Consider the following 26,459-nt stretch of genomic DNA (forward strand, 5'->3'; position numbering starts at 1 on the left):
TTTGCATATCTTTCTAAACAGGTGGTTCTGAAAGTAGTAGGGCACTTTGTTATTTGTAGCTTCCAAGCAAGAAAATAGACCTCTGTATTTGGTTGTGTGACCTCTGCCAGAAACTTAGTTACTTATAAATGGTGTGTGTTGATCTGGGAGAGGGCCTAGTCCTTTATCAGAAGATTCTTCTTGCATGTTTGGCTTGCTGTTGCTGTGATAACTTTTTGTTTGCTTTATCTTTCTTTATTACTTCTTTAATATGTTTCCATATGGATATAATTTCATGAGATGAGCTCGGGTCATGTGTGAGTCCTAAAGACTGTGAAGATATGCATGCCCTAGTTTCCTGCTAAAATAAGGAGGAACCTGCTCTCTTTTTTTGTGTGTGATTTTTGATGTGGTTGGTATTTCTTTGAAAACATGCTGCTTTGAAAGTTTTGTTCTTGTTATACTTACCCTTTCAATTTAGAGACCAGACCTTTCGTTTTCTTGGATTTCATGCATTTGTTTATTCTCTGCTGCATCAAGCCCATCAAGTAATTCTCTTTTATTTTTGTGTGGACCTTACATGAATGAGAGAAACTTCAGTAAGAAAAAATATGAATATAATTTCTTTTTAAGGGCAAGAACTCATAATTTGAAAGAGATAAATACACCAGTGGAAAATATTTATGCAAGAATTTCCATTTGAAGGCAGCTGCATCTGATTTTTCTTTCTTTTTATCTTGTACGCGTAGGACTCACTAGAAAGCCAAGCATAGGACTCCATTTCATATTAACTGAGTGATAAGCCTTGTGTATACAGTCTCCAGAGCCTTTATATTGATACTGAACATTTTGTAATTTATGAGTGATATTATCTCAGCTTTGTAGACTGATACTTACTATGGCAGTATTGAATGAAAGCTGCTAAATTGATCGGAAAAAGTAGGGGCATAAAAGAGTTCAAGGAGGCTGAAGTGAGAATCCCGACACTCAGAAATGTAGACCTCATTACTGAACCGAGGAATTCCTACATGCACCTGTATCAGAAAGTTCTTCAGCGTTGCTCATTTCTATGTAAGCAGTTTTATAAATGAAGAACCCATGAAATTCTAACCCCCACAGGCCCTATGTAATAAAATGTAATTCTTTGAGTAATTACTCTTCTGACCTTTTGGTAATCTTGCCTGTGACTACTGCTTACCGTTGTAACAGTTTTGCTTAAGGACAGCAGAAGGACCATGTTTTATAGCAGTATTACCATCATTCAGGGCATTGTATTGTAGTAATTGGGTTGTGGAAACATCAGAGGAAATAAAGTACTACTGTTCTTTAGATAGCATAAAGAAGAGTAAATAAAACAATCATTATTTTAAAAGACGTATTATTCTAGTTTACTAAAAGCAATGAACAAGTAATTCCTGCTGCTGAGATTGTCATGTATAGAGAGCACAAGAGAAAAAATGGCTGATTTTCTTTCTTGCCATCTAGCAGTTTCTTTTGGAATGAACCCTTTCTGTTCTTGGCATGTAAAATAATTGTGAAATAACTTGAGATTTATGAAGAAAGGTATAGTAAAATATAGTCTGGAAGAAATGAATGTAAAGTTTGTCTACGTATAATTCTGGAAAACTAATAGATTCATAAAAATATTTATATACGTGGAAGCATTTTCTTCTTTATTCTCCTTTTAGATAACAAATTAGCTGGATGTTCTTAAAACATGGTGGTTTTCATTAGTGCCAAGAACTAAGAGACTAATCCAGGAACTGGGTGGTACTCTGCTCTCTTACACACTGACTTCGGTCTCTTTCTTCTGCAAAAGCAGAGAGCAGGTCATTGACGAGAGCAAGGAGTTGATGACCCCAGTCTTAGGTACTTTAGGCTACAGACGAAACAATGATTTATGATGTGAGCTGTAAATAATCATTTAACCAAATTAGTTGTTTTGTAGGATGAATGCTCTTCTGTGTTCAGTCTTCTAACTCCTGGAATTATAAAAGGTCACCTGAATGTTTTAGGGCAGGATAAATATTTTGGACTATTGTGGGTGGTTTGTGTCATCACACTTCTTTTCTTCCTGGCTCTCTTGGATCTTGTTGAACAAGTTTCTAAAAGTAATCAGTAATATTTCAGAAATCATTTTGGCTCATTTCTGAGCTCTTCAAGGTGAATTTTGTTAGACGCTGTTGTCCCAGATGCTTATAACTTTTCAGAGTTGTTTATAACCCATTCTAACATTGGTCCATCTTTTCTACTATCTTCAAATGGAAGCACAGAATATACTGAATGTCTGCATCACTCATTGCTTTCTCTTCTGTTACATTGTGGTTGTATCTCTTGTCTCCTGCTTACTCCTAATACATTTGTAGGATATTTTCGTTTATGCTTCTAAGTTGGAACCCATGTTGTCCCATAGCCTTTTTTAACTTATACTTCATATTTATACTATTCTGTCAACCCAGTATTATGCCTTTTTTTTTTTTCCTGCGTCTGCATTTGTGTCTTTAATTGGTTATCTTGTCAATTTTATGTGTCATTGCTTTACCTCTTGCCTCTCATGGTTTATAGACCTGCTCTGATTTCCTCAGAGGAAGTTCTAACAGTCTCTTTTCACTTCTGTCCAAAGTGTCTCTGTTATTAAAGACTCAGTCTTCCCAGTTGATCAGAAACAAAATAATACCTTTTCTTCACTTCCTGAAACAAAACCTGATTGGCTATATCTGGGGATTTTTAAACTCACAACCTGGCAATTTGTTGAAAGAGTGCAATGTATCAGAATACAATAATTGCTTTATAGTCCTATCACTCACCTTTACCAGCCAGTCCTGTCCTGATTACTCAGTAATACAGCTCTACCTTTATTCCTCTTTTGTTTGAATGTCTTGACACGGCTTTCATTTTTCTTCTGTTTGATTTCTACACTACATGTTCAACAAGTCTGAACTTTGGAATGAGGCGGAGTGCATCACATGCATCACACGCATCACACTTTTGTAACAGTCTCCCTGTTTTTAAAGGAGCATTCTTGTCTTTCTTACATCACTGCATGTTTACAGTGCCAAATATGATGCCAAATCTAGTATGTTGCATGTAAAAAGACTTTTCTTCCTGTTTTAAAAACACAGCAGGTGTAACGTAGTCAAAGTTCCATACAGTAGTTTGTCTAAGAGAAGAGCAACAGATGTGTAAAGAAAAAAATAGATGAAGTGGATGGTAACGCTTCCCTAACATACTTTTCCAGCTTTCCATGAAGTCCATGGTTTATTTATTCTGTATGACTGTAGCTTACATTCATGCGCTTGGTAGGCATTACTCTTCCCTACTGTTGTTCTCATAACAATTGCAGTTTCTATTCTAGTTGTGGTGGTTGGTTAATTTAGGTTTTTTTTAATTATTATTATTGTTGTTGTTACTATTATTGTTATTCTCTTACATTTTCATTGGTCCTCATTTAGGTGATAGATTTAGTGATAGTTTCTTCCTAGTTTATTCATAAACGAAAGTCCTGTTAGGAAGTGTCTTTTACTTTATGTAGTGATGAGAAACTAATACCAACTTTTTTTTTTCTTTTTTTTTTTTCTTATTAAGCCTGTCTAAAAAAAGAAGATAACTGTAGAGTTGCTCTGTTCCTGCCAAGTTTCCACGAGAAGTAGGTTTATTACTAAGGAACTGTCAACTGTTGAAAAAAACATTTGCAATGGAAACAGTGATGGTTTAACTGTAATGCTTGTGGGCAATTTCAAACAGCATAGCTTTTCCATCTCCTGACTTTCAAACTTCCCGAGTTCCAGTTCCTTGCTGCTACCTTGCTTTAGTCATCACTGTCTATGTATATATGTATATAGTAGCTTCAGCAACAGTGTTGTTCATACTACAAATATGTTGTTCAGGGTGGTTTACCAGAGTGTTGTTTCTAGCCTGAAACAAAAAACAAATGTAAACCTAAATCTGTGTCTTCCTTTTTGGTTTTGGTGGCATACATTTCTCAGGGGCATCCAAGTTATGACTGGTGTAGAACACAGTTAAAGAAAACCTACACTATTTTCACTAGAGGAGCAATAAAAACATCTTGATTTAAGTGAATGGTAGCACGTATAAATAGACAGAATTTGAAATCTGTCCAACTTTATAAATTGCTTGAATATTTTCAGGTCCCACATCTAGTCTATTTCCTGTCACTTTCTTGCATTAGTCATTTTTTCCATGTTTCCTTTCTCTCCTCGCTAGTGGGAAAAAGGAGGGAACAACAAAGTTGTCAGAGAATGCGAATGAAGAGAGGTGATCAGATTCTGTAGGTTGCTCCTGCATAGAAGTGGTTTAGATAATAGTACAGCCCTTTAATCTTGGTGCTCATAGGGTTCAGTGCTCACTTAGAGGTGTTGAACACGATCATCTGCCCAAGCTCAAGTGAGCAGTCGTTTTCCCAGCTTTTTAATCATTAACCTTGCATCAGCTTTGATTTCTTAAAAATAACACTACTAAAAAAATCTGTCACCTGTATTAAGTGCCTTCTGAATGCCTTTGCTTTGCTGTCACCTAACAGGTCTTGTTACCAGTAACTGTTTCTAAAGCTTGCTTTTTTTTAGGAACACGTCGCAGTTTACTTCTGTATATGTTCCACAACACGCATCACAGTATCACAGTATCACAGTAGGTTAGAGATTGGAAGGGACCTCAAAGATCATCTAGTCCAATCCCCCTGCCGGAGCAGGAACACCTAGATAAGGTTACACAGGAACGTGTCCAGGCGGGTCTTGAATGTCTCCAAAGAAGGAGATTCCACAACCTCCCTGGGCAGCCTGTTCCAGTGTTCCGTCACCCTCACTGAGAAGAAGTTTCTTCTCAGGTTTAAGTGGAACCTCTTGTGCTCCAATTTGTATCCATTACCCCTTGTCCTTCCATTGTTTGCCACTGAGAAGAGCCTGGCTCCATCCTTGTGACACTCCCCCTTTATATATTTATATACACTAATAAGGTCACCCCTCAATCTCCTCTTCTCCAAACTGTAGAGACCCAGCTCCCTCAGTCTTTCCTCATAAGGGAGATGCTCCACTCCCTTAATCATCTTAGTTGCCCTGCGCTGGACTCTCTCCAGCAGGTCCCTGTCCTTTTTAAACTGAGGGCCCCAGAACTGGACACAATATTCCAGATGAGGTCTCACCAGGGCAGAGTAGAGGGGAAGGAGGACCTCTCCCGACCTACTAACCACCCCCCTTCTAATACAACCCAGGATGCCATTGGCCTTCTTGGCCACAAGGGCACAGTGTCGGCTCATGGTCACCCTGTCGTCCACCAGGACCCCCAGGTCCCTCTCCCCTACACTGCTCTCTAACAGGTCGTTCCCCAGCCTATACTGGAACCTGGGGTTGTTCCTGCCCAGATGCAGGACTCTACACTTTCCCTTGTTATATTTCATCAAGTTATTCCCCGCCCAGCTCTCCAGCCTGTCCAGGTCCCTCTGGATGGCAGCACAGCCTTCTGGCGTGTCGGCCACCCCTCCCAGCTTAGTGTCATCAGCAAACTTGCTGATAGTACACTCAATTCCCTCATCTAAATCGTTAATGAATATATTAAATAATACTGGTCCCAGTACCGACCCTTGAGGCACTCCACTAGATACAGGCCTCCAACTAGACTCCGCCCCATAGACTACAACTCTCTGGCTTCTCTCCTTCAGCCAGTTCACAGTCCACCTCACTACCCGATCATCCAGACCACACTTCCTCAATTTAGCCGCAAGGATGCTGTGGGAGACCGTGTCAAACGCTTTGCTGAAGTCGAGGTAGACCACATCCACCGCTCTACCATCATCCATCCACCGCGTTATTTCCTCATAAAAGGCTACAAGATTGGTCAAGCACGACTTCCCCTTGGTGAAGCCATGTTGACTGCCCCTCATAACCCTCTTATCCTTGATATGCCTTAAGATGGCACCAAGGATAAGGTGTTCCATCACTTTCCCAGGAACGGAGGTGAGGCTAACCGGTCTATAGTTACCCGGGTCCTCCTTCTTGCCCTTTTTGAAGACAGGAGTGACATTTGCTTTCCTCCAGTCCTCAGGCACCTCTCCCGTTTCCCAAGACTTGGTAAAGATGATGGAGAGCGGTCTAGCAATGACCTCAGCCAGTTCCCTCAGCACTCAGTTCCCTTTTGCTCTTTACGTGCGAGAGCAGCTACAATGCGTTGAGTTCTGTCCGGGGACAGATGATGAGCGAGTCGAGAGTCTGTGGGTGAGAATTAAGGGGCAGGCTGGCAGGGGCGATACTGTTGTGGGGGTCTGTTACAGGCCACCGGATCAGGGTGAGGAAGTTGACGAGGCCTTCTACAGGCAGCTGACAGTGGCCTCACGGTCACAGGCCGTGGTCGTCGTGGGGGATTTTAACTTCCCTGATGTTTGCTGGAAGGACTGCTCGGCAACCCAGCCGCAGTCCAGGAGGTTCCTCCAGTGTATGGATGATAACTTCCTCATGCAAATGGTGGATGAGCCAACCAGGAGAGGTGCGCTGCTGGATCTCATCCTCACTAACAAGGACGGTCTGGTTGAAGGAGTGAAGGTTGAGGGCTGCCTTGGTTGCAGCGACCACGAGATGGTGGAATTCAGGATCTTGTGTGGTAGGGTCAGTAGAATAGCAAGTAGAATCGCAACCCTGGACTTTAGCAGGGCAAACTTTGGCCTCTTCAAGCGATTGCTAGGGGAAATCCAGTGGGCTAGGCTGCTTGAAGGGAAAGGGGCCCAAGATAGTTGGTTGACGTTCAAGGACTGCTTTTTCCGAGCTCAAGATCGGAGCATCCCGACACGTAGGAAGTCGAGGAAGAGGGTCAGGAGACCTGCGTGGTTAAATAGGGAATTGCTCGGTATGCTCAAGTGGAAGAGGAGAGTTTACAGGTCATGGAAAGAAGGGCTGGCCACTTGGGAAGAATATAAGGCTGCTGCTAGAGGATGTAGGAAAGCTGCTAGGATGGCTAAGGCCTCCTTGGAATTAAAGCTGGCGAGAGGGATCAAGGACAGCAGAAAGAGCTTTTTCAAATACATGGCAGGTAAAACTAACACCAGAGGCAATGTACATCATTCTTATATTTCTCCTTTCAGGAGTACTATGGAACCTCTGCAGCCCTGTAGGTTTGGAAGGCTTAAATCCAAGTTTGGAAAGGCTTTTTCCGTTCCAGATGATTTGCTGGCTTAAGCGCTTAATTAGGATGGCTTTTGAACAAGTTGGATTAAACATGGACTCGGTAAGTGTTTCAAACTTGCTTCATGTTTTCAGAAAATCAAGTATAGAAAGCACTTCAGGTGTTTTAGTTTTTGCCTGTCTGTTTCAACAGAACACCTCAAGTATCCTCAATACTTGTATGATTCCACATTGCTGAAAAAGTATGAAGTTTACTTCTTGAACACTGAAGTATTGAGTAAAATATGCGTCAAAAATACCGTGCAGTTCCTTCCAGCTCTAATAACAACCTGTTTACTTTGTAAACACTGCTTTTCATGCTGGACTTCTATGTGTGTTTTGAAGCCAAAGGAAAATCTTCAACTGATTTTTTTTAAGTGGTGTTAATTTTGAAATAATCTTATGTCTTTGCTCATACCTTGAAGATATGAAAGAGGTGAAACAGAGGAATGTGCACGCATAGCTCTCCTCTTGGAGGAAGGTGTACATGGAGGTTTTTTTGAATGCTTAGCAGAGAGAGATAGGGAGAGAGATCTGCTACACATCAACTCCTTGTCAGTGGAACCTTTATTTTGAGTAAAAGTATTGACTTAAGTGCAGTAATCCCCTATAAGTTGTTGAAATACTTTAATGTTTTAACAGTGGGGAAATCCTTAACAGCCATGTGCCGTACTTAGAAAGGCATTTCTTACTTTGGATTACTGTGATAGAACCTTTTATCAGTCTTGGGAATCCACGGAGAGCAAAATACGTTGTAAAATCAAATTACCAGCAAGTCTGTACTTTAGGATTTTATTAAAACTTTGGTCTGAGTTTTCATGCAGTGTAACTAAAAATTCAAAGTATGAGAATATGCTGGACTACCACAGGTGTTGCTGTGGTCATTGTCAGCAACATCTTTCAGCCTAAATGGGGGGCAGAGAGGCCAATTTTAGGTATGTTTCCCCCACATTCCCTGTGTATATCAAGATTGTGATAATGCAATTGCATTTCTAAATGTCAGCTGCTCTGGACAACAGCAGAACACTGATGCAATAAGAGTGTATGACTAAATAGTATTTTGCAGACTTGCTCTGCCAGTGCTTCAAGTGAATAAGAGCTTGTGTGAATTTGGGTAGAGCAGTGCTGACACTCATTAGCTCAGCTGAGCAGTGTGCTGATTTTATTTGTGTACCTTGTGGCACAGCTTGCATGCAGTTTTCTGAAAGCATTTTCCCAGCGTATTTTGAGTTACCAAAACTGAGTCATTAGAAGTTTTGGTGCACCAAATCACTGCTGTTGAACAGCCCCAAGGGCAGTTGGGCACCCAGTATTTTTGAGGACCTGTGTGCTTGTAACATCTTATCTGTGGTCTGAGCAATCTCTAAACAAGTTTTGCCACTTCTTAAAATGCACTGCACTTATGTTGGTAATAAAGCATGTAGTGTAGGCTCTTTTGCTGTTGTGGAAGTACTTCTGTAATTAATTAAGCCTTCCCTTGACTGGTAGTATTTTTTTCCAATCCAACATCCCTTTCAGGCTATCACCAGCAGTTCTGCTTGTAACATTAGAATCTGCTGTAAATAGTGAGGCTTCATTACTGCAGTACTGTTTGTCTGTGAGTTTTTCTTGAAGGCTACCGATCTACCTGCTATTTGCTCAGACATAATGACAAACAGTAATGTCACAGTCACAAATGTGAGGTCTGTCTTTGAGGCACCCAGAATGTAGAATCAGTAGAGTATTCTGCATTGAAATAAATTGTGTTCAAAGTTAGCAGCACATTAAGCAAGAGAATGTATGTTTCTCAGAATGGAAAAAATGGGTTAAAGTCGATTAATGGCAGAGTTGCAGCTCTGATGTGAAGATCTATCACAGCGTATTGTGCAGTGCATGTTTATTTTGTCAGAATTTATACGTTCCAATTAAAAATACTTGTTTGGAAATAGGCAAAAAAAATTGTGTGAAATTTCTGAGTTAATGTAATCTGTGGGTAAATACCATGAACGTAGATTTTTCCTTTTTAATAGACCTTTCAAAAATTAAGAGTGATCTTTGGTTAGTACATCAAAATGCTATTATGCTGCGTGTTGTGAAACTCCCACAGCTGCACTGCACTACACAGGCAATACTGCCATGCCAGATGAGGGTTGTTTCAGCATTAATAGCCTGGATTTTACTTTGTTGGGCAACCTTCTAGGGAGATCTTGAATTTGCCTAAAGCTATGAGCCTTCAAAAACTGAGGTCTAAGGAGTAAATTCATATCTACAGCCATAAGTAAGCACTGGCCAAGTATTTTGATTACCGTATGGTGTTCCAATTGTTTACTGACAACATCCTGTTAGAGTTTTCCTGGTATTCTTTTTCTTTGTATTGTTTATGTTGCCTTTCCCGGTGCTGAAATCTTTCCCACTTCTCTTCATTTTGTTTTGGTTTTGTTATTTGGTTTTGGTTTTGTTACTTGGTTTTGGTTTGTTCTTATGTTCGGTTAGTTTTGTTGGTTGTCGGTTGTTTTTTTTTATTTTGCTTCTCTTCTGGCTCATGTAGTATTCTCCTAGGCTTAAAGTCTGTTTTTTATTTCATACAACTATGGCAAATAGTAGAGCAAACATTGCCATCATTCAGTACAACACATGAAAGCAAATTCAATCCCTATTGAAATAATACAGAAGAAATCCGAATTGCAGTTAAAAGACTTCTGATGAAGTCAGGTGTGTTGAGGTGTTGTGGGCAATTTTCTCTAGGTGTGTATGGTTTTTAGGACAAAGCTTCATTCTTATATATTTATTTTCCACCTTTTACTTTCCTTTGCTCTTTAATTACAGAGTTTCGCTTTCATGCTTACGTTAGCTGATAGTCATTTTTATTAAGTCTGGTAGATACTGTTTCTGAGTTAGAAGAGCTCACAATTAAAAAAGAAAAAAGGTAGTTTGGGAAATGTTACCTCTATGATTTTTAATGATTGAGTGGCTTTTCTTGAAACCCGTTAAAAAGAGCTGTCTGACCCAATGCAGGTTCTTTATTGTCTTGAAGATGGACAAATGCTTTTGAAGATGGTTCCAACTCTTGAATCCTTCTGTGTTACCTGATTTATTGCTTCGAATTTAAACTTAATGCAAAGGCTGTATTGAACTTAAATAGCCATAGCCATGTTGTGATGACAAAACAAAACTTTGTGCCAACTCAGGTATAGAATATAAGGAGTTCACTGATACAAATTCTAGTGTATGTGTATTATGTAAGAAGGACATGAAGCTGTTGGAGCAAGTCCAGGGTAGGGCCACAAGGATGATCAGGGGGCTGGAGCACCTCCCATATAAAGACAGGCCGAGAATGTTGGAACTGTTCAGCCTGGAGTAGAAAAGGTTGTGTGGAGACCTTATAGCAGCCTTCTAGTATCTGAAGGGGGCTTACAAGGATGCTGAGGAGGGACTTTTTATCAGGGACTGTACTGATAGGACAAGGGGTAATGGGTTCAAACTTAAACAGAGGAAGTTTAGATTAAATATAAGGAAGAAGTTCTTTACTGTGGGGTGGTGAGGCACTGGAATGGGTTGCCCAAGGAACCTGTGGCTACCCCATCCCTGGCAGTATTCAAGGCCAGGTTGGATGGGGCTTTGAACAACACAATTTAGTGTGAGGTGTCCTTGCCCATGGCAGGGGTGTTGGAACTAGATGATCTTAATGTCCTTTTCAACCCAAACCATTATATGGTTCTATGACTATATACTAGCATGAAAGGAATAACTTTAAATGTGTTTAGCACAAACATACTATGGAAGAATAAGGGAAAACTATTCCAACATGGTATAAAAATCAGTTCTCTAACAACTGGCTTCTTTTTCCTTCCCATTCAGGTGCTTTGGTCAAGCAAGCCTTATGGTTCCTCTCGAAGTATCGTAAGAAAAATTGGCACAAACCTCTCTCTTATACAGTGTCCAAGGGTTCAGTTTCAGGTGAGTGGTCTCAGAAATTTAGAATGCATGTTTCTCTATACTGATAAAAGGATTTGCTCCTGTGTCAAACACAGTTCATTTAAGTAAATTACTAGAGGGTTTGTAAAATCGGACTGTAATAAGCCAGGTACAGAGATGAACTGGCTTACTTCAGTTCTTCCCACTTCAGTTCACTTTTCAACTTCTGTACTGCCTAAAACCTGAATCCATGTTGCTGTAATACACGTAATGAAACTTGAAACAATTTTTTTTTTCCTTAAGAAAGTTGGAACTTCTAAAATGAGGCAGTACAGTATTAAAAAGTTATTATTGGAAAAATAGATTAATAAACGAGAAAAATGTTTGAAACATTTGTATCAAAAGTACTCACAAGTACTTCCAAGTTAGGTTTAAGAGACATGTGAAGATGAACAGTGTTACTTAAATATTTTGGGAAAATAAACAACTTTTATCAGAAAGCAGAACATTAGTAAGAGAGAACATGAGCACTGTGTTTGCTTTTGTTGCAGGTACAAGGCTAATTCTGTATAGGTGAAAGGGGAGCATCAGTTCTGTGCAGCTTTCTGACTTGTTTGCTTTCAACTTCAACTACGTTTAGTGGGAGGTTAAAGAGTGAGGATAAAAGCTTAAGGAGGAGAAAACCCTTGCTTTTTTTTAACAAGTCTTTCAGGAACAGATGGGAAAGTGGAAGCTGTTACACATAATCTCTTCAACTCTGTGTGTTAGGGATAGGGGGTGGCTATAGAAATGGAGAAATACAGTGTTTGAAACTCAGGCTGAAAGAGAAATGTTTTTTGGGTCAAGCAAGGGAGGACAACATAAAAATGGATTATGGGAATCATCACCTACACTAAGACAAGGTGGTTTTCTTGCAGCCAGATTTTTCACTGTTTAATTTCTTTATTCTGTATGAAGTATATGAACAATATTTAGACTTGAAATTATAGTAGTAAAATCAGATAGTTTAGATTACTATAGAAGCCTTTTTGGTGTCACAGTAAGAGCCATGCTAATGTTTTGCCTCTCTTAAATAATCACATTGAGAAACTAGGGGGGTAACCACCTCCCACTACTAGCGACTTGGTGAAACTGAAAACATAAACATATACATTGTGGGAGTGAGCATTTCTGGAGGTGAGAAGGACAACAAAATGACATGCTGGATTTAAACTTTTGGCTATATGATTAATGGTAGTTATGCCAGCAATAAGGCTCCATGTGCCTACGATTTGAAAAGAAGTGAAATCCTCTTGTGTCTGATTTTCTGTACTGTAAAGGTCATACAAGGGAAGATGATGCTCGTTTGCAGGTAGTTAGCCAAATACTGCCTTCTCTTAATATGGTACACAAAATAAGACATTTCTGGTTAATTTTCTTATAAAGATATATCTGGGGAATCTGTTCCTCTGTATTTTTAGTATTGAAATAAAAATATGTATATGTTTTCATCTGAATTCTGTTAGAATGAAAAAATACTTGCCTTTCTTTCCTCTTGAAGAGACATTCAGTCAGCTTTGCATAGATTTTGTGCACACAAAGTATAAACATTAATCTTCTATTAGATTAAAAGATCCCCAAAATAGAAGTACAGTTGTCAGGCCTGATTGAATTAGAAATGTGAATTTCAAAACTTGAGCCTTGAAACACAACTGGAATTCATATGGTTTATGTGGGTTTCAACTGGTTTAATATATAAACTGCTGAACATGTAAAAGTGTGATGCTAGCATCTGTTTCTTGTGTCTTTTATCTCGGAGTTAAGATTCTATAGTCAAGTTCAATACTGGTCTCAATCGTTTTTATGCTGTTGCAACTGATGCTTTCCTATAGCTGTCTCTTCCTCTCTCTTTCTTGCCAGCTTTAGCTATATTATGAAAGGACCATGCACTGAACGTTGCTGTAAGTCACTTTATTTAAAAAACAAAGCAAAACTTACTTGCCTTATCTGAGGGTGCATGTCTATAAACAGTGTTTCTAACTTTATCTAAGAGCCACAAATTTCTCACACATCTTCATTTTCCTCATGATAAATCAGTAAGAGATATTGAAAGAATATCTCTGTTACCCTCATTCTTTCTCCTCCTCTGGCATGCTTTTTGTTCAGCTAGTCTGGAAAAAAAAAAAAGATAGTGGCCTAACATTTTGATTTTTGAGTTCTATTGACTGTTGTAGTATCTATATATGGCTTTTGCCATATTAACTGCTAAATGCTGCTTATGTATTCAGTAAGCGCTGACAGAGCTTACCATCTGTATTCTACATGGCATGAACAAATGAAAATAGCTCATACCATTCTGTTGTATGTGATATTTTTTAGGTTTATCTGTATTCTGTAGGAGAAAATAAACCTACTAATATAGCCTAGGTAAATTCAACCAAACATACAATAGTGTAACTCAAGATAGTATCCTCCAGCTATAGCATCTCTTTTCTAGACCTGTGCTTCTCCTCTTTGGTTGAAATCTGGTAACTCAATAGAAGTCTCCTAAGGAATTGGTGGGCATGTAGAAAACATCAGAATTTACTGGGCTAATTTTAAAAATCATAGCAAGTTTGTCTTGAAGAAGTATTTCCAAATGTTTAATACCAAACTGTATCAGTAATTTCAAATCAGAGCTTTTATTCTATCCTTAAATGTATAAAAGTGTTTGCTCAACTTTCTACTTCCGATGGCAAACAGAAAGTAGGCACCCTACCTCGGCAGCCTCCTAAGTAGTGTTTCCTTAGTTTAATGGTTATCACATTCACTGAACACACAAAAGGTCCCTAGGTCAAAACCAGGCAAAAACATTGGTGAGGCTGACTCTTTCTTTGGGAGTTGGACTCAATGATTCTTTATGGGTCCCTTCCAGCTTGAGGTGTTGCATAGTATCAGCTAAAACAGTACAGTATGTGTAGTCTTTTCTTCAGAAATTTGTAATAGGCCTGAAACCCACCTGTGTGTGCAGCACACAGCACACTGAAATAGACAAAAAAAGCCCATGAAGGAAGAAGCATGAGAAGCAGCTATGTGGTTTCCAGAGAAAGAAAAGGAGGCTAATCACAATTCAGTTCCTACCATCCAGTAGACTTGGCCTCTGTTTTCAATTCTCCCTTTCAGGTGCTGGCAAAGCAGTTGTCCAGGTTTTCCTCAGCTGATACTGGCTGGAGGACTAGGGTAGTCAGAGTTGTTTAAGCATTCTACAGACAAGCAAAGGTTTTAAGAGATGAGTGTTGGCTTTTTAACCTTTAAATCAAAGTAAAAATCTGGCATTAACTTGAAATTGAAACTCCACTGCTGTGGAAGGCCTTGTTGTCTGTAGGCATAGAGAAAAGAAACATCTGTATATGGGGTAACAAGCAGATTATGTTTACATATAAATATGAATGAAAAGGGAAGAAGAACCTTGCATCAAAATGTAACAGAAGGTTTGCTGCTAAATGTTGGATTAGAAGTTATTTATCTCACAGTGCAGGAAACCTGGCAGTGATAAATGCATTCCTTACTGTTGATTTATAAAATAATTTTTGATGAAAGTATGTGTACTGCCTTTATTTAAATGTGGCTTCAGTCTTTCCATGGTAATAGTTCCTCACGTGGCCATTGCCATCAGGAAAATCTCTTATAACCTGCAAGAAGTGGTTCATGTCTTGCAGGTATTTTCCATTGCCATTAAGATGAATACAGATGCTGTGGTCATGACATTTATTTTTATTCTAAAAAGAAGAAAGCCAAGGAAACCTCAAACAATGACAACCCTAACATGCAATATAGTATTCTCTAGACTGTTCTAAAGAGAGGCAGACTGTGATAGTATTAGGCACAACTGTTAATGTGATAAACATATTACCATCTGTGCTGATGCTACCTGGAAAAAACCCTGTTGTTTCCAAATGATCTGATGGTGCCAGTACACACTCCTGGGAGCTGTAAAGACTCACATACAAGTTGTGAGAGTGTGAGGTGAAGATGACTAATCTTAATTTCCAAAGCTGTTTGTAACAATTCCTGGGGAAAAAACAACCCCAAACCTACAACTCCTATGTTTCTGAAACTTGCGTATCAAAGGCTACAACCAAAATATTTGTGGATGTTCTTCAGAAATGGTTTCACCTCATCCAGACTGCAGTCCTACTGTGATAGCTCTACTACAAATTCGGATTAATGCTAACATTTTGTAGTTGCTTCTACGTAATAGTTTTTTTCTCACAGAGGTGAGATGCCTTGAAAATTGACCTGATTGCTAACAGGCTGGATCCAAACTGTCTTTACCTACCATTTGGTACATACTAACACCATCTTTGTCAGTCTTAGTAGCTTCTTGGCCACTGCCAGCAGCAGGCAGCACTTGAAACAGCTGCAGTGACTCGTGCAAGTTTGGCTTTTGGGTTGTATTAATGCAAGCAAAAATGGTGGCACAGTTGCATTGGAGATAAGTAACCCCAGGTGACAGACTGAGCAGAAGAAATTACTGAAAGATGCAGTTTTATCTGCCAAGATACTGCATCCAGTGACCAGGTGCACATGCCCTTGTTTGATCCAGGGAAGCAGCTAGTATTTCAAAGTAGATTTGAAACTATTTTGTGTAGCTGGAGCTATGGGGCATGTGCTGATGGTCCAAACAATTTTTCAGATCTCCATTCAGGCCACTTAACTGTAAATCCAAGAAAGGTTCCAGTCTCTGGAGCCTTGCTCACCTTTGGCTTCACATGGCTCTAAAGCTCATTGGCAGAACTATGCTGGAAAATGGTCACTTTGTTCATCATGCTATAAATAAGATTGTTAGCAAATACCGTGTTCTGTTATGATTGCATCCTACCTCTCACTCAAAGTCTTTGTGATTACTGAGCTAGGAGAAATGGCTTTTTGCCTTTTTTTTTCTTGTTTCTCCCTGTGTAAGGTACACACTTCCGTTCTTGTACAGAAATTCTGGGAGCTGTAGGGGAAGAGAAGCACACTTCAACAGCATCTCACTTTCAAAATAATACTGCATCAGAGCAAAAGACTTCAGAAGTACCAGTAACCCTAATATCTTTTTTAACTGGTGAACATGAATATAGTTGAAAAATGTATTACTTGAGTTAACATAGCAACTTACTTGAGAATGTTGATGTTTGTGTTTAAGATAACCATTTCCACTGGATTTTCAGTACTGTCATGTGATAGTGTAAGTAGTTAGCTTACACTAAGCTAACTAGTGTACACTTAGTGAACCTCTGTGAAGTGTTCAGTGGACTAAATTGAGTAGTTTTAAGTCAGTGGTTCCAGACCAAGCTCCGGACAGAAACAGATGTGCTAAGTCTACATACATATGTGTTTTGTGCATGTATGTGTTAGTAGTTACATGTAGCCTGACTAAAAGCATTGGGTAATATAACTGACTTATCTGGGAATAGTGACTCTAAAACCTTCAATCTTACCTTTAAAATTTAGCTTACTCCTCATGCCATAGAAGGAAACCATTCTCATCAGCCTAGAGAAGATGCAGTGGCTTCCTTTTCAGATGTGGGATGGGTTGCTCAAGAAGAAGGAGAACTCTCTACAAGGCTCAGGTATGCTCCTTAAATCTTCTCTTGGAACTTCTGAACTGAGAGGAGGAAATCTACCTTCTCACCAGTGAGTATCTACTGTGCATTGCAATTAATGGAGGGCATTTGATTGCTGGGAGGGAGAGAAAAGTGATAGGAAAGGTAGGGTCTGGAAAAGAAGTAGAGGTTAGACTAATAGGATTATGAATGAAAGACTGGCTTGAGACCATAGAGGAGATTGGCTTTATACAAGGAAAACTGTGGTTTTTATTTACTTATTTATTGTGAAGAATTGCATGTGACAGCTTCAAGCAGCCTTGTCCCCACAAAAATGTCTGCTGTGGTATGGCACAGTTGCTAACACTGCTGCTCCAGTTCTCCTGAGATTTTCATTAACATGGGGTGATGTACTGTTCAGCTTCCTAATGAGCAGCAGTGGTCATTCTGACATCCAGTAACTGGCACGTTGTTTTTCGCCTTTCTGGTTAAGGCTCTGCAGTCTGCTAACGACAATTATAAAATTACAGTTTATGTTTCATCTTTAATCTTTGTAAGAAAAAGTGGCAGGGAAGCATTTGAGCACCTGTGTCCAGAATGATGGGATAGGTATTGTTATGTTGGACCAGGAGTACTACATAGCACTGTAACTGCATTAAATGGGTTGGCTGAAGTGATGAAGCGCTCTATTCCAGCCTACCCAAATTGCTGCTCTGACTAGCCAGAAGCAAAGGTCCAGTTCTGCAGTGCAGTGCAGAGCAGAGCAAGTTTTCCTTCTAAACAAACTAACCTTCCAGAGAAAGTCACAGACTGTTGGCTTCAGAGATTACTGTACGATACTCTTCTTAATTTAACAACACAAAGTAGGTTAGTAATGACCTAGCTGCCCTCTAACATGACTTGCCATAATGAAGCTTTGCATAACATACATTCTGGCACTGCCACATTAATTTCACAAAATCAGAGGGGAGTCACAGAAATCAATGCTTGTTTGGGAAACGCTGTTTGTAAAGTATTTGATGTGAAGGAAATTAACTGGCCAATACTACTTTTGTTTGCGCAGAAACACTTTATTTGCAGATTGAACTGTAAAGCTATTATGTTTAATGGAGGCAACGGGAAAAATAGCTCTTTGGTACTTCAAAGAACCTATTATGAAAGATGTAGGACTTGCATATTTGCTAAGATGTCTGCATGTGAAGGAGGGAAGGGGGACAGATGGATGTGGGATGGGACTGAAATAATCCTGCAGATATATAGTGACCTTAAGGCAAACAGCTTATAATGGAGCATGGTAAGTTAATTACTTAGCAAATGTGAGTATTTCAGTGTGCACTGTTTATTACATCTGTGCACGTTATTATGTAGAGGAGCTCCTATGCATTAGGTGTTTTCCAGGCATCTGAAAGTCTCTGTTTCGTCAAGATCACATAGGTGTTACTGTTAAATATGTATTCAGTATATAATGCAGTAAACACTGTTGCAGACATAGGATTTTTTTCTGCAAATGCAGTTTTATAGAGGAAGCAACTAAATGACAAATCATGTTTCCCCTACCCCTCCTCAGAGCAGTAGTGACAATTCAGGCATAATATTTTTCCATGGTGTTAGATTCCAATCAAGACATTTCCTTAAGACACCGTTATGCTGAGTGGAAGATAGCCTTTGTTGTTTAGCTATTCTGCCTGTTTACAGAGTTTCTAGAAGGCAGGTTTTAAAGAGTGAAGGGACCACTGGCTCCTTCCACCTTACTTATTTAGGCAGAGGAGGGAGATGGCTGCTGAAGTATTTCCTTCTCAGTTTTAGTCTCTATTGCTATCTACATAACAATACCTAAATTTTAACATCCTTGATAATAATCTGTTCTGCTTGATCAAATTTCTGCAAGTTGTGCTGATGTTTTCTGTCAGTGTTGTGAAAGATTCAAATGTGTATTTCATCCCAGACTGAGGTGGTCAGAGCACAGGGCTTATTCTAGACATAAATCTTGGTTCTTACTTGAAGACTAGCACAACTGCAGGTCTAACGTGATGCACATCCACAGCAGTTTAGTTCATGGATCCAGAGTATTGTGGTTCTTAAACTCTGTTAATCTGGACCCATTCTACATATTCTGAAAAGTCCTGTCTCTAGCCATTAGCTTTACTCTCATGTTTGAATAAATAACAAAATCCTGATGTGCCTGAGAAGTTTAGGGACTGAAGTTCAAGAGGATCAAGGAGTTAACTATGTGGTCATAGTTTGCAGTGTATGATAATCTGTTGTCACTAATCCTTATCAATCCTTCTTACAGAATTGCAGAATAGTTTGGGTTGGATGATACCTTCCATCTAGTCCAATCCCCCTGCAATGAGCAGGGACAGCTTCAACTAGATCAGGTTGCTCAGACACTTGAAAGAAAATGTTTAATAATGTTAGTGTCTTAGAGAATATAACTTTTTCTAAGTGCTTATTTGACGACATATGCTCAGTAGCACCTCAGTGTTTAACATAGCTTGAGCTTTGGTGGGTAATAAAGGAAGGCAACAGAGTTGAATTTTCTTGCTCTTGTGAAAAAGAGGAGGGAAGCTTATGGGGCTCTTTAAAACTGTGTGAGGTTTCCCCTCTATTGTTATTGTGTTAGAAAACTAGGTATAAGACCCTTTCCTGTTTACTGATAAGCAGCCTCTGCATCACTAACCTGTTTCACATACTTCATAGTCCCAACACTGCTAAAATGGAGGACTGTCCTTTCATAAATCCAAGAAATGCTTCCTTCTTCTTCAAATGAATCCACTATGAGTGGCTGTTTATAGCCCATGGGGGGGAAATAGTAGCATTTGAAAAATAATATTATTAATTTCAACAAAAAGTACAGTCGGTATGTGTCCTGGGTTCAACAGTAGCAGTCATCTTTTCTCCTTCTTAGTAGCTGGTGCAGTGCTGTGGTTTTTACTTTCAGCCTGGGAACAGTGCTGATAACACCGATGTTTTTAGTTGCTGCTCAGTAATGTTTACTCTGACCAAGGACTTTATGAGCCTTATGCTCTGCCAGGGAGGAGGGGAAGCCGGCAGTAAGCAGAGACAGGACACCTGACCCAAACTAGCCAAAGGGGTATTCCATACCACAGCACGTCATGCCCGATATATAAACTGGGAGCAGTTACCCGGAAGGGCTAGATCACTGCCAGGGTCAGGCTGGGTATCGGTCAGCAGGTGGTGAGCAGTTGCATTCTCTTCCCTTGTTATTTCCCTTATCATTGTTATCATTGGTGGTAGCAGCAGTGGTTTGTGTTATACCTTAGTTACTGGGCTGTTCTTATCCCAACCCAGGGGAGTTAGATTCTTTCAATTCTCTTCCCCATCCCTTTGGGAGTGGGGGGAGGAAGGGGGAGGGGAGTGGGCAAAGGGCTGCTTGGTTTCTGAGTGAGAGGCTGGGCTTAAACCATGATGGTATGAGACAGAAAAATAGGTTGGGGGTGATGGGGAATTTATTCCTTTTCCCCCTGAAATCAAGCATTCCGCAAACAGCTGGGATGGGGAAGGCAAGAAATGCAGCTAGTGACGCAAACAGAAAGGATGTGAAGCTCTAACTTGCTGATGTATTGGTGGAAGTGATTTGTGTAAAAACAGTTATTAAGTCAGACCTTCACAACCTGTATTCTTGGTTTGTATGTAAAGCTGCTTTAGTTTTTAGCTATTACAAAGACTTGAAAAAAGGAATCTTGTGATATTTTTGTTACAGGTCAGAAGTTTGGTCTAAACCACCACAGCCTCTTCCAGGTGAAGTACATCATTCTAGAAAGTCCCCATGCAGACAGATGTCCTTACAAAGCCCACTGGAAGAAGAACCAGTGTCCAGAAGCATACCGACCGCAAATGAAGAAGCGCTGCAGAAGATCAGTGCTCTAGAAAATGAACTAGCCACTTTAAGAGCACAAATAGCCAAAATCGTAATCCTGCAAGAACAGCAGAACTTGACAGCAGGTATTAAATGTGCTCTATTCTTAGCAAAAATTAGTTAATGAATTTGTCCCTTTAATAGTGGGCTAATTCATTTTGGTGACATACTGTAACATTGAACACTACTCCATGTCTTTTTGTTTGTTTGGTAGACAGACCTAGCATACTAACCAAGGGACACAGTACAGGGCTTGAAGGCAAGAGACCTGACAGATTCCCTATTTTTTTCTACTGTTCCAAAAGTCTTATTGTTTGTGTGAAGGTCTGCCAGAATTCTGAATCTGGGGATGACTGAAGAAGCATTAAACAGCTTTCAGAACAAGGTTCATGATAAACATGATGGCTCAAACCAAACTAAAAGATTGTAACTTAATTACTAACACTTAAGTCTTCCCACGCAGTAATGAAATAAGGTTTTCTGAAATCAGGAAGTAATCATACAAGATGCTAATTAGGCTTTTGGAATATGTAGTAATTACACCTCAAGGTTATGAAATAAATAACAGAAAAGGAGATAAATAGTTTACTGGAATCACCCCCAGGATCAGACACATTGTCCACTTGGAACCAAAAGTAATGCACTTTTCTGGTAGTGAACATGATAATTCTTCTTTCCCCTCTTTCCCTCACCTCTGACTGCCTTCCAGTACTGAGTAAAAAAGATCCAAAAGACAAAGATTAGTGGGAGATGGCCCTTGTTGACTGCAGGTGACAACTAGTTTTCACTCTTTCCTAAGATCACTTAGCAAGTACAGTTTTGCCTATGCTTGTTGTATAAAATCATATTCTGATTCTTGAGACGCTTTGGTTTAGTTTTTGCCTGTGAACTGACAGTTACTTTATTTTTCCTTAACTGTTCATGTTCAAAACCTATGAAATAGTTTTAAGGATCACATGGTTTCAACTCTTGAATTGTAATTATTGTGGGGGGCATGTGAAATAACCAATAACTTAATTTTCATCGTTCTCCATTTATTAGGAAATTTTTATTTTCTTATCTTTACCTCCCTCTTCTGGTAGAACATGGTAATGACACTCCGTGTATGCCTACATGTATACAGAGTAGACTTTTCTATTGTATGTATACATCTCTTTACACACTAAATACTCCAAGCCACAGAACTCTGATTTCAGTTGGTTTTCCTGATTTCTTTAAAGGTGCATTTGCGCAGAGGTTTTTTAATTTATTTGTGAAGTTATTTGTGCTATGATATTTCTACCATTAATTTTTATCTAAAGAGTAGAGGGAACTTGAAATGGAGCTTATAGTGAGAATGTCTTACCTTCAGACATACAACTAGTTGGCCTAAAAATCCTTAACCTTGGAGAGCTGGAATAAGCTTTTTAGGCACTATTTGAGCTCTAAAGCTTACATTTAAAAAAATCTTGTGTGGTAACTTCACATTTGTGATGAAAAGTAGGAAGAAACTCTGCTCATATGGCAGATAGTGTGGGACATCCAGCTCCATACCTGCCTCTCAGAAGAAGGTGGTGAAATACTGGTAATATTAGAAGCAGAACCTAACTAAAAAGATGTCGTGATGTCTATCCCATTGCAGTAAATGCATGAATGCACCCAGAACTTGAACTGAAAATCCAAAGAATGCCTCTCACTTTGAGAAGGATTTTTATGTGGCTTTTCAGCTGATTGGAGTTAGGTGGTTTAAGAATGAAGAAGTTATATGACAATCTGAAGAAAGCAAAGAGGAGGCCATTGAAGCTATTATATTCTTAACTGAGCATTTGTGAGAGATAAAGGGGATTTACAGGTAAACTGACATGTGTGTTTTATTTTAGTTGGGTCAAGTCCAGTTGCTTCAGCTGCTGTCCCTGCTGCACCTCCACCAGCACCACCACCACCTCCTCCTCCTCCTCCACCACCACTCCCTCCCCCTGGTCTACCACAGAGTATGTCTGCAATTGAGCTCATTAAAGAAAGGAAAAACAAAAAAACAAACTCTGGACAGAATCCGACAGAAAATGGGCCAAAGAACTCTAAAGTACCTAACATGCTAGAAATCCTCAAAGACATGAACAGGGTGAAGCTACGTGCTGTGAGAAGGTAAAAAATACAAATAAATACCAATGTATTAACAGTTGCATTGATTTGTTTTTATGACTTAGAGCTATTTCAAGGTGAGACACATGCTGATGCAACACCTGACAAACAGGGTGCAAAAGCATTCACAACAAAGCTTTGTTTTGGGCTATGTTAATGCTTCTCGATTTCTTTCCTAGGTCTTCAGAGGATACAAGATGTAAAGCAGCTGACCCCACAGATCCTGCAGCATTGATCGCAGAAGCGCTCAAAAAGAAGTTTGCTTATCGATACCGAAGCGATAGCCAAAGTGAAACAGAAAAAGTGATGCCAAAGACTGAGACAAAGACTGAGGGAGTACTGGTGAGTATTTGGATTCTGAACGTGTGCTTGGACTAAGTCATAGTTGTCGTGAAAGCCAGCGTATGTCTCTGCAAACACCTATGAGCTAGCATCCCTGTCTGCAAAACCCTGTGAAGTACTGCTGCTACACCAGGATTTGTTGCAATGACATGGTTCAGTGTAGAGTCTTCAGGTTGTGTGCTCTTCTGGCCTAGGTTTAAAAAGCCCTGTTGTAGTTTTCTTACCTTTTTTTAAACAAAAGTATTTTCTGTTGCCCCAAATACTCACTAGTCTGAAAACTCAACTCCTAAGGGCTCACACCAGAATCAAATCTAAAATGCATTTGCCTGTTGCTACCAACCTTAACCATTCCCATGGTGCATGTGAAGTGCTGAACCAAGAACCTGAAACATACCAGCCATTCCTAGGAATGCAGAAAGCAAATTGTTCAGAATGCCTGCTAGATGGTGGTGTAAGGAGTTTCTTCTACTAATTGGAAATGCTGAGTAAATAAAAGCAGTTTCTTTACAGTGTAAGCTCTTTAAAATGAAATTGCATTGAAAATCCACATCATATACAAGTTAATGGCTTCTAGTTTATTTCAGACTGATTTAAAACCAAAGGGGTTTTTAAACAGTGAATGCTCAAGATGCAAGTTTCTAGCAATATATACTTAAACAGGCTAGCATAGATCAGTTTTGTTAATAAGCAGTCCCTGAAGCCTTGGACTATAGAACCAGAGAGGAAGAGTAGTTGCTTTTTCCTGGGAATGTTTGGAAAAATGCACATAAAACACCAAGAGCTGGCTGCACTCTAAATTCCGAGGAGAATAAGGTTCCTAAACCATAAATCTCAGGACTTCTGAGTACTTCAGTTTATTAATGCTGACTGACTTGTCTTCTGGGTTAGACCTTTGAGGTATGTGTCCTGTAACAGTCAGGCTGTTCTTTATAACAGAAAGTCTGGATATTCCCCAAGAATCAGTCACTTCTTTTCCCCCAGGATCTCTGGGGCTTTAAGGAAAAGGAGTTGGTAATGTTCTGTGACCTTCCAATTTTGAAATATACAGTTCATCTTTCGAGATTAAGGATCATCGAATCCTCAAAGGCTAAGAAAATCAAAGGTTTTAACTTGTTAAATGAGAGAAAGTTGATCCATAATGAGCTAATGAACATCTGTCCTCGGTTGCTTACCAGTACGTAACTTCTTTGCTAGGTTAGTCCTCATATGATATCCTTGTATGATAGTTTTTAAAAGGACTTGCACAACAGTACAGGATACAGTAAGAACAGAAATACTGTTAAACTACTGATAGAGCAAATGGCTGTCAACTTTTAAACATAACTGCATCTGTCGTCACATTTCGCTATGGTAGAGTGAACTATCTCTAGCCAGAGCTGCTCCAGCAGCCCCATCTGAACAATTTCAGCTCACTGCTGACACAAGTCTCCCTTTACTCTGTGGCTATGAAGTGGGTGAAATCCATATGCAGAGAAGCAGGTTGATAAAAGAAATTGCCTCTGTCCAACAGTCCAGCTAGGCTTCTGGTGAAAGCGATCTGAACATGTTTCTGGTTTCCTTCTCAGTTTGGACCGCACATGCTGAAGTCTACAGGAAAAATGAAGACTTTAATTGAAAAATCTTAATGTATTGAGATCACTACACAAAAGACTGTTAAGCGGTTTTGTCTGGAACCTTTTATGTGACAAAAAGCATGAGTACGGAGTTGTCTCTCACAACAGAGGAAAAACCCAATGTGAAATGTAAAGTGGAGGCACTAAACATGTTTGTATGTAATTTATCAAGGTGAATAAATTTGACTACTATACTCAGGTATTAATTTTGTATCCAAACCTGGCTTTCTACTCAAGACTTACGTGGTGGTTTTAGGTTAACACTAAGTTATATATACAGCATTCTTTGTGTACTGACTGACCACCTTGAAAATTTCTGTACATGTTATAACAATAGTGATACCTCCTTAAATCAATATTGGTTATTTGAGCTCTAGCTGTAACTTGCACTACAGTGTACAGTTTGATACTGAGTTTTCATATCAAAATCTTTCTTTTAAACTTGCTTTTAGCAAACATTTTAGCCCAAAGAAAACCTGAATGCCTTCTGCTGCCTACTGAAAGACAGCGAAAACTTGAATCTGCTGCAGAGGGCACCTGGTACGAGGCATTTTAGGTAGTACCACATTTTTGTGCAGGTTTTCTGTTTCAAATGAGCTTGCAAGGGTGAGAGAGCAAAACCTCCTTCTATCACCCTGTGGCCAATGCAAAGAGTGCAGGACAAGCACAAGTAGGTCTGCTGTGGAAACCAAGTGAATTTCAAATAACCAGTAGGTAGTAGCAGAGTAAATTAATGTCAGAGTATGTGTTAAGTGCAAGTTGCCAAAAGTATATTGCTTATCTCAGCTGTGCCAAGAAATGCTCATTGGACACCTTTTTGTCCCCAGCTGTCTTAGGCCCCTAAATGGGTTTCTGGCACCTGGGGACTGCACAAGCCCCTGTGGTCTGATTTGCAGGGAAGATACAGTGCAAGCCATTGCACAGAACCTGTTTTCCTGGGAAGCCCTTTTGGAGATTTCCCACAGGAGGAATTTTCTGGCAGACCCCCACAGCACTAGTTCCTTAACCAGGCACCTGTGCTCATGGCTCCTGCCACAGATGTGGGAAGGGCTCAAGCTAAAAGTAGAAGCTAGGCTGGAAAAAAAACCCTGTTCATGAACAGGAGAGCTACAACCAAGCTGTACACTTGAACAAAACCAAGGTATCTGACTGCAGGTGTGAGTAGAAGATGAGTCTGGGTATGGTGGCCTTCCACGCTGATCTGGAACAAGGACAGGTGCGTCATGGAGCATCTGGTTTCTGGGAAAAGGAAAAAGCAGCTTCTTAAAAGGCAGCTGAATGGCTCTGACGAGGTTGGTTACTGAAGATGACTGAAGCTTTGCTGCTTATAACTGAAAGGTCATTGAGGAGCATGTTTTATGGTATGAAACTTGAAATGGTTTTATTACATACACAGTGTACTGCCCTTCCAAAACACTTTGCCATCAGCCTTACCACTAGGCCATTAAACCTTTGTGTTCTTTTAAATGCCTTTAAAACACCTTTTTAAAGTTAGTTTTGGTTTCAAGTTTTGTATTTAATGCTCTATTGCCACTGTATAAAATTAAAAGCAATTAAAGTAAACACTGTGTATGAGAGTTTTGATACTCTGCAAATGATAGCAGCCAGAGAGCAGGTGCAATAAAGTATAGTTTACCTTCTGTTACAGTGACTGCAAGTCAATATAGTGACAGATTTCATCTCCTTCAGGACTGGACTCCTTCCCTTGCCATGCAGCAGGTATGACAGCAGAGCGAGCTGTAGAATAGCACAGTGCTGTGAATTAAGTTACATTCAAATTAAAGCGAGATCGGGAACACATGTGAAGCTCACGCCACACCACAAACACAACAGGAAGGCACTCACGTAACCATGTCCTCTTCTCTGGTAACAAGCATCCTGTGATGTGGCACAACCATCCCCCTCCCAAAAGGCCACA

At 39.7% G+C, this 26,459-nt stretch overlaps 1 protein-coding gene across 2 annotated transcripts; it reads left to right on the forward strand.

The window, feature by feature from the left end:
• Window positions 1-26,104, forward strand: MTFR1 (mitochondrial fission regulator 1). 2 transcript variants are annotated; one of them, XM_061342792.1, is made up of 8 exons: window positions 1-131; window positions 7,067-7,209; window positions 10,983-11,081; window positions 16,494-16,612; window positions 20,310-20,551; window positions 22,325-22,589; window positions 22,766-22,928; window positions 24,494-26,104. In XM_061342792.1, the coding sequence occupies exons 2-8, from the start codon at window positions 7,144-7,146 to the stop codon at window positions 24,551-24,553; spliced, it is 1,014 nt and encodes a 337-aa protein (XP_061198776.1). In that variant the 5' UTR covers window positions 1-131; window positions 7,067-7,143; the 3' UTR covers window positions 24,554-26,104. The 2 variants fall into 2 exon arrangements, with proteins under 2 accessions (XP_061198776.1, XP_061198777.1); XM_061342793.1 differs by lacking the exon at window positions 1-131 and adding an exon at window positions 883-1,050.
• The last annotated feature ends 355 nt before the right edge of the window (window positions 26,105-26,459 follow it).

Source organism: Neopsephotus bourkii, unplaced genomic scaffold (genome assembly GCF_033783945.1).
Source record: "Neopsephotus bourkii isolate Nb327-2 ecotype Australia unplaced genomic scaffold, CSIRO-AGI_Nbou_v1 NB_1820, whole genome shotgun sequence".
In the NCBI taxonomy this organism is placed as follows: domain Eukaryota; kingdom Metazoa; phylum Chordata; class Aves; order Psittaciformes; family Psittacidae; genus Neopsephotus; species Neopsephotus bourkii.

What these genes read in the sequence shown, in the direction of transcription:
- MTFR1 (XM_061342792.1), top strand. Translation starts at nt 7,144, where the DNA reads ATGATTTGCTGGCTTAAGCGCTTAATTAGGATGGCTTTTGAACAAGTT. An exon ending in AAGCTACGTGCTGTGAGAAG is followed by an intron (nt 22,590 to 22,765) that starts GTAAAAAATACA and finishes TTTCTTTCCTAG; the next exon opens with GTCTTCAGAGGATACAAGAT. An exon ending in CAAAGACTGAGGGAGTACTG is followed by an intron (nt 22,929 to 24,493) that starts GTGAGTATTTGG and finishes TTTCCTTCTCAG; the next exon opens with TTTGGACCGCACATGCTGAA.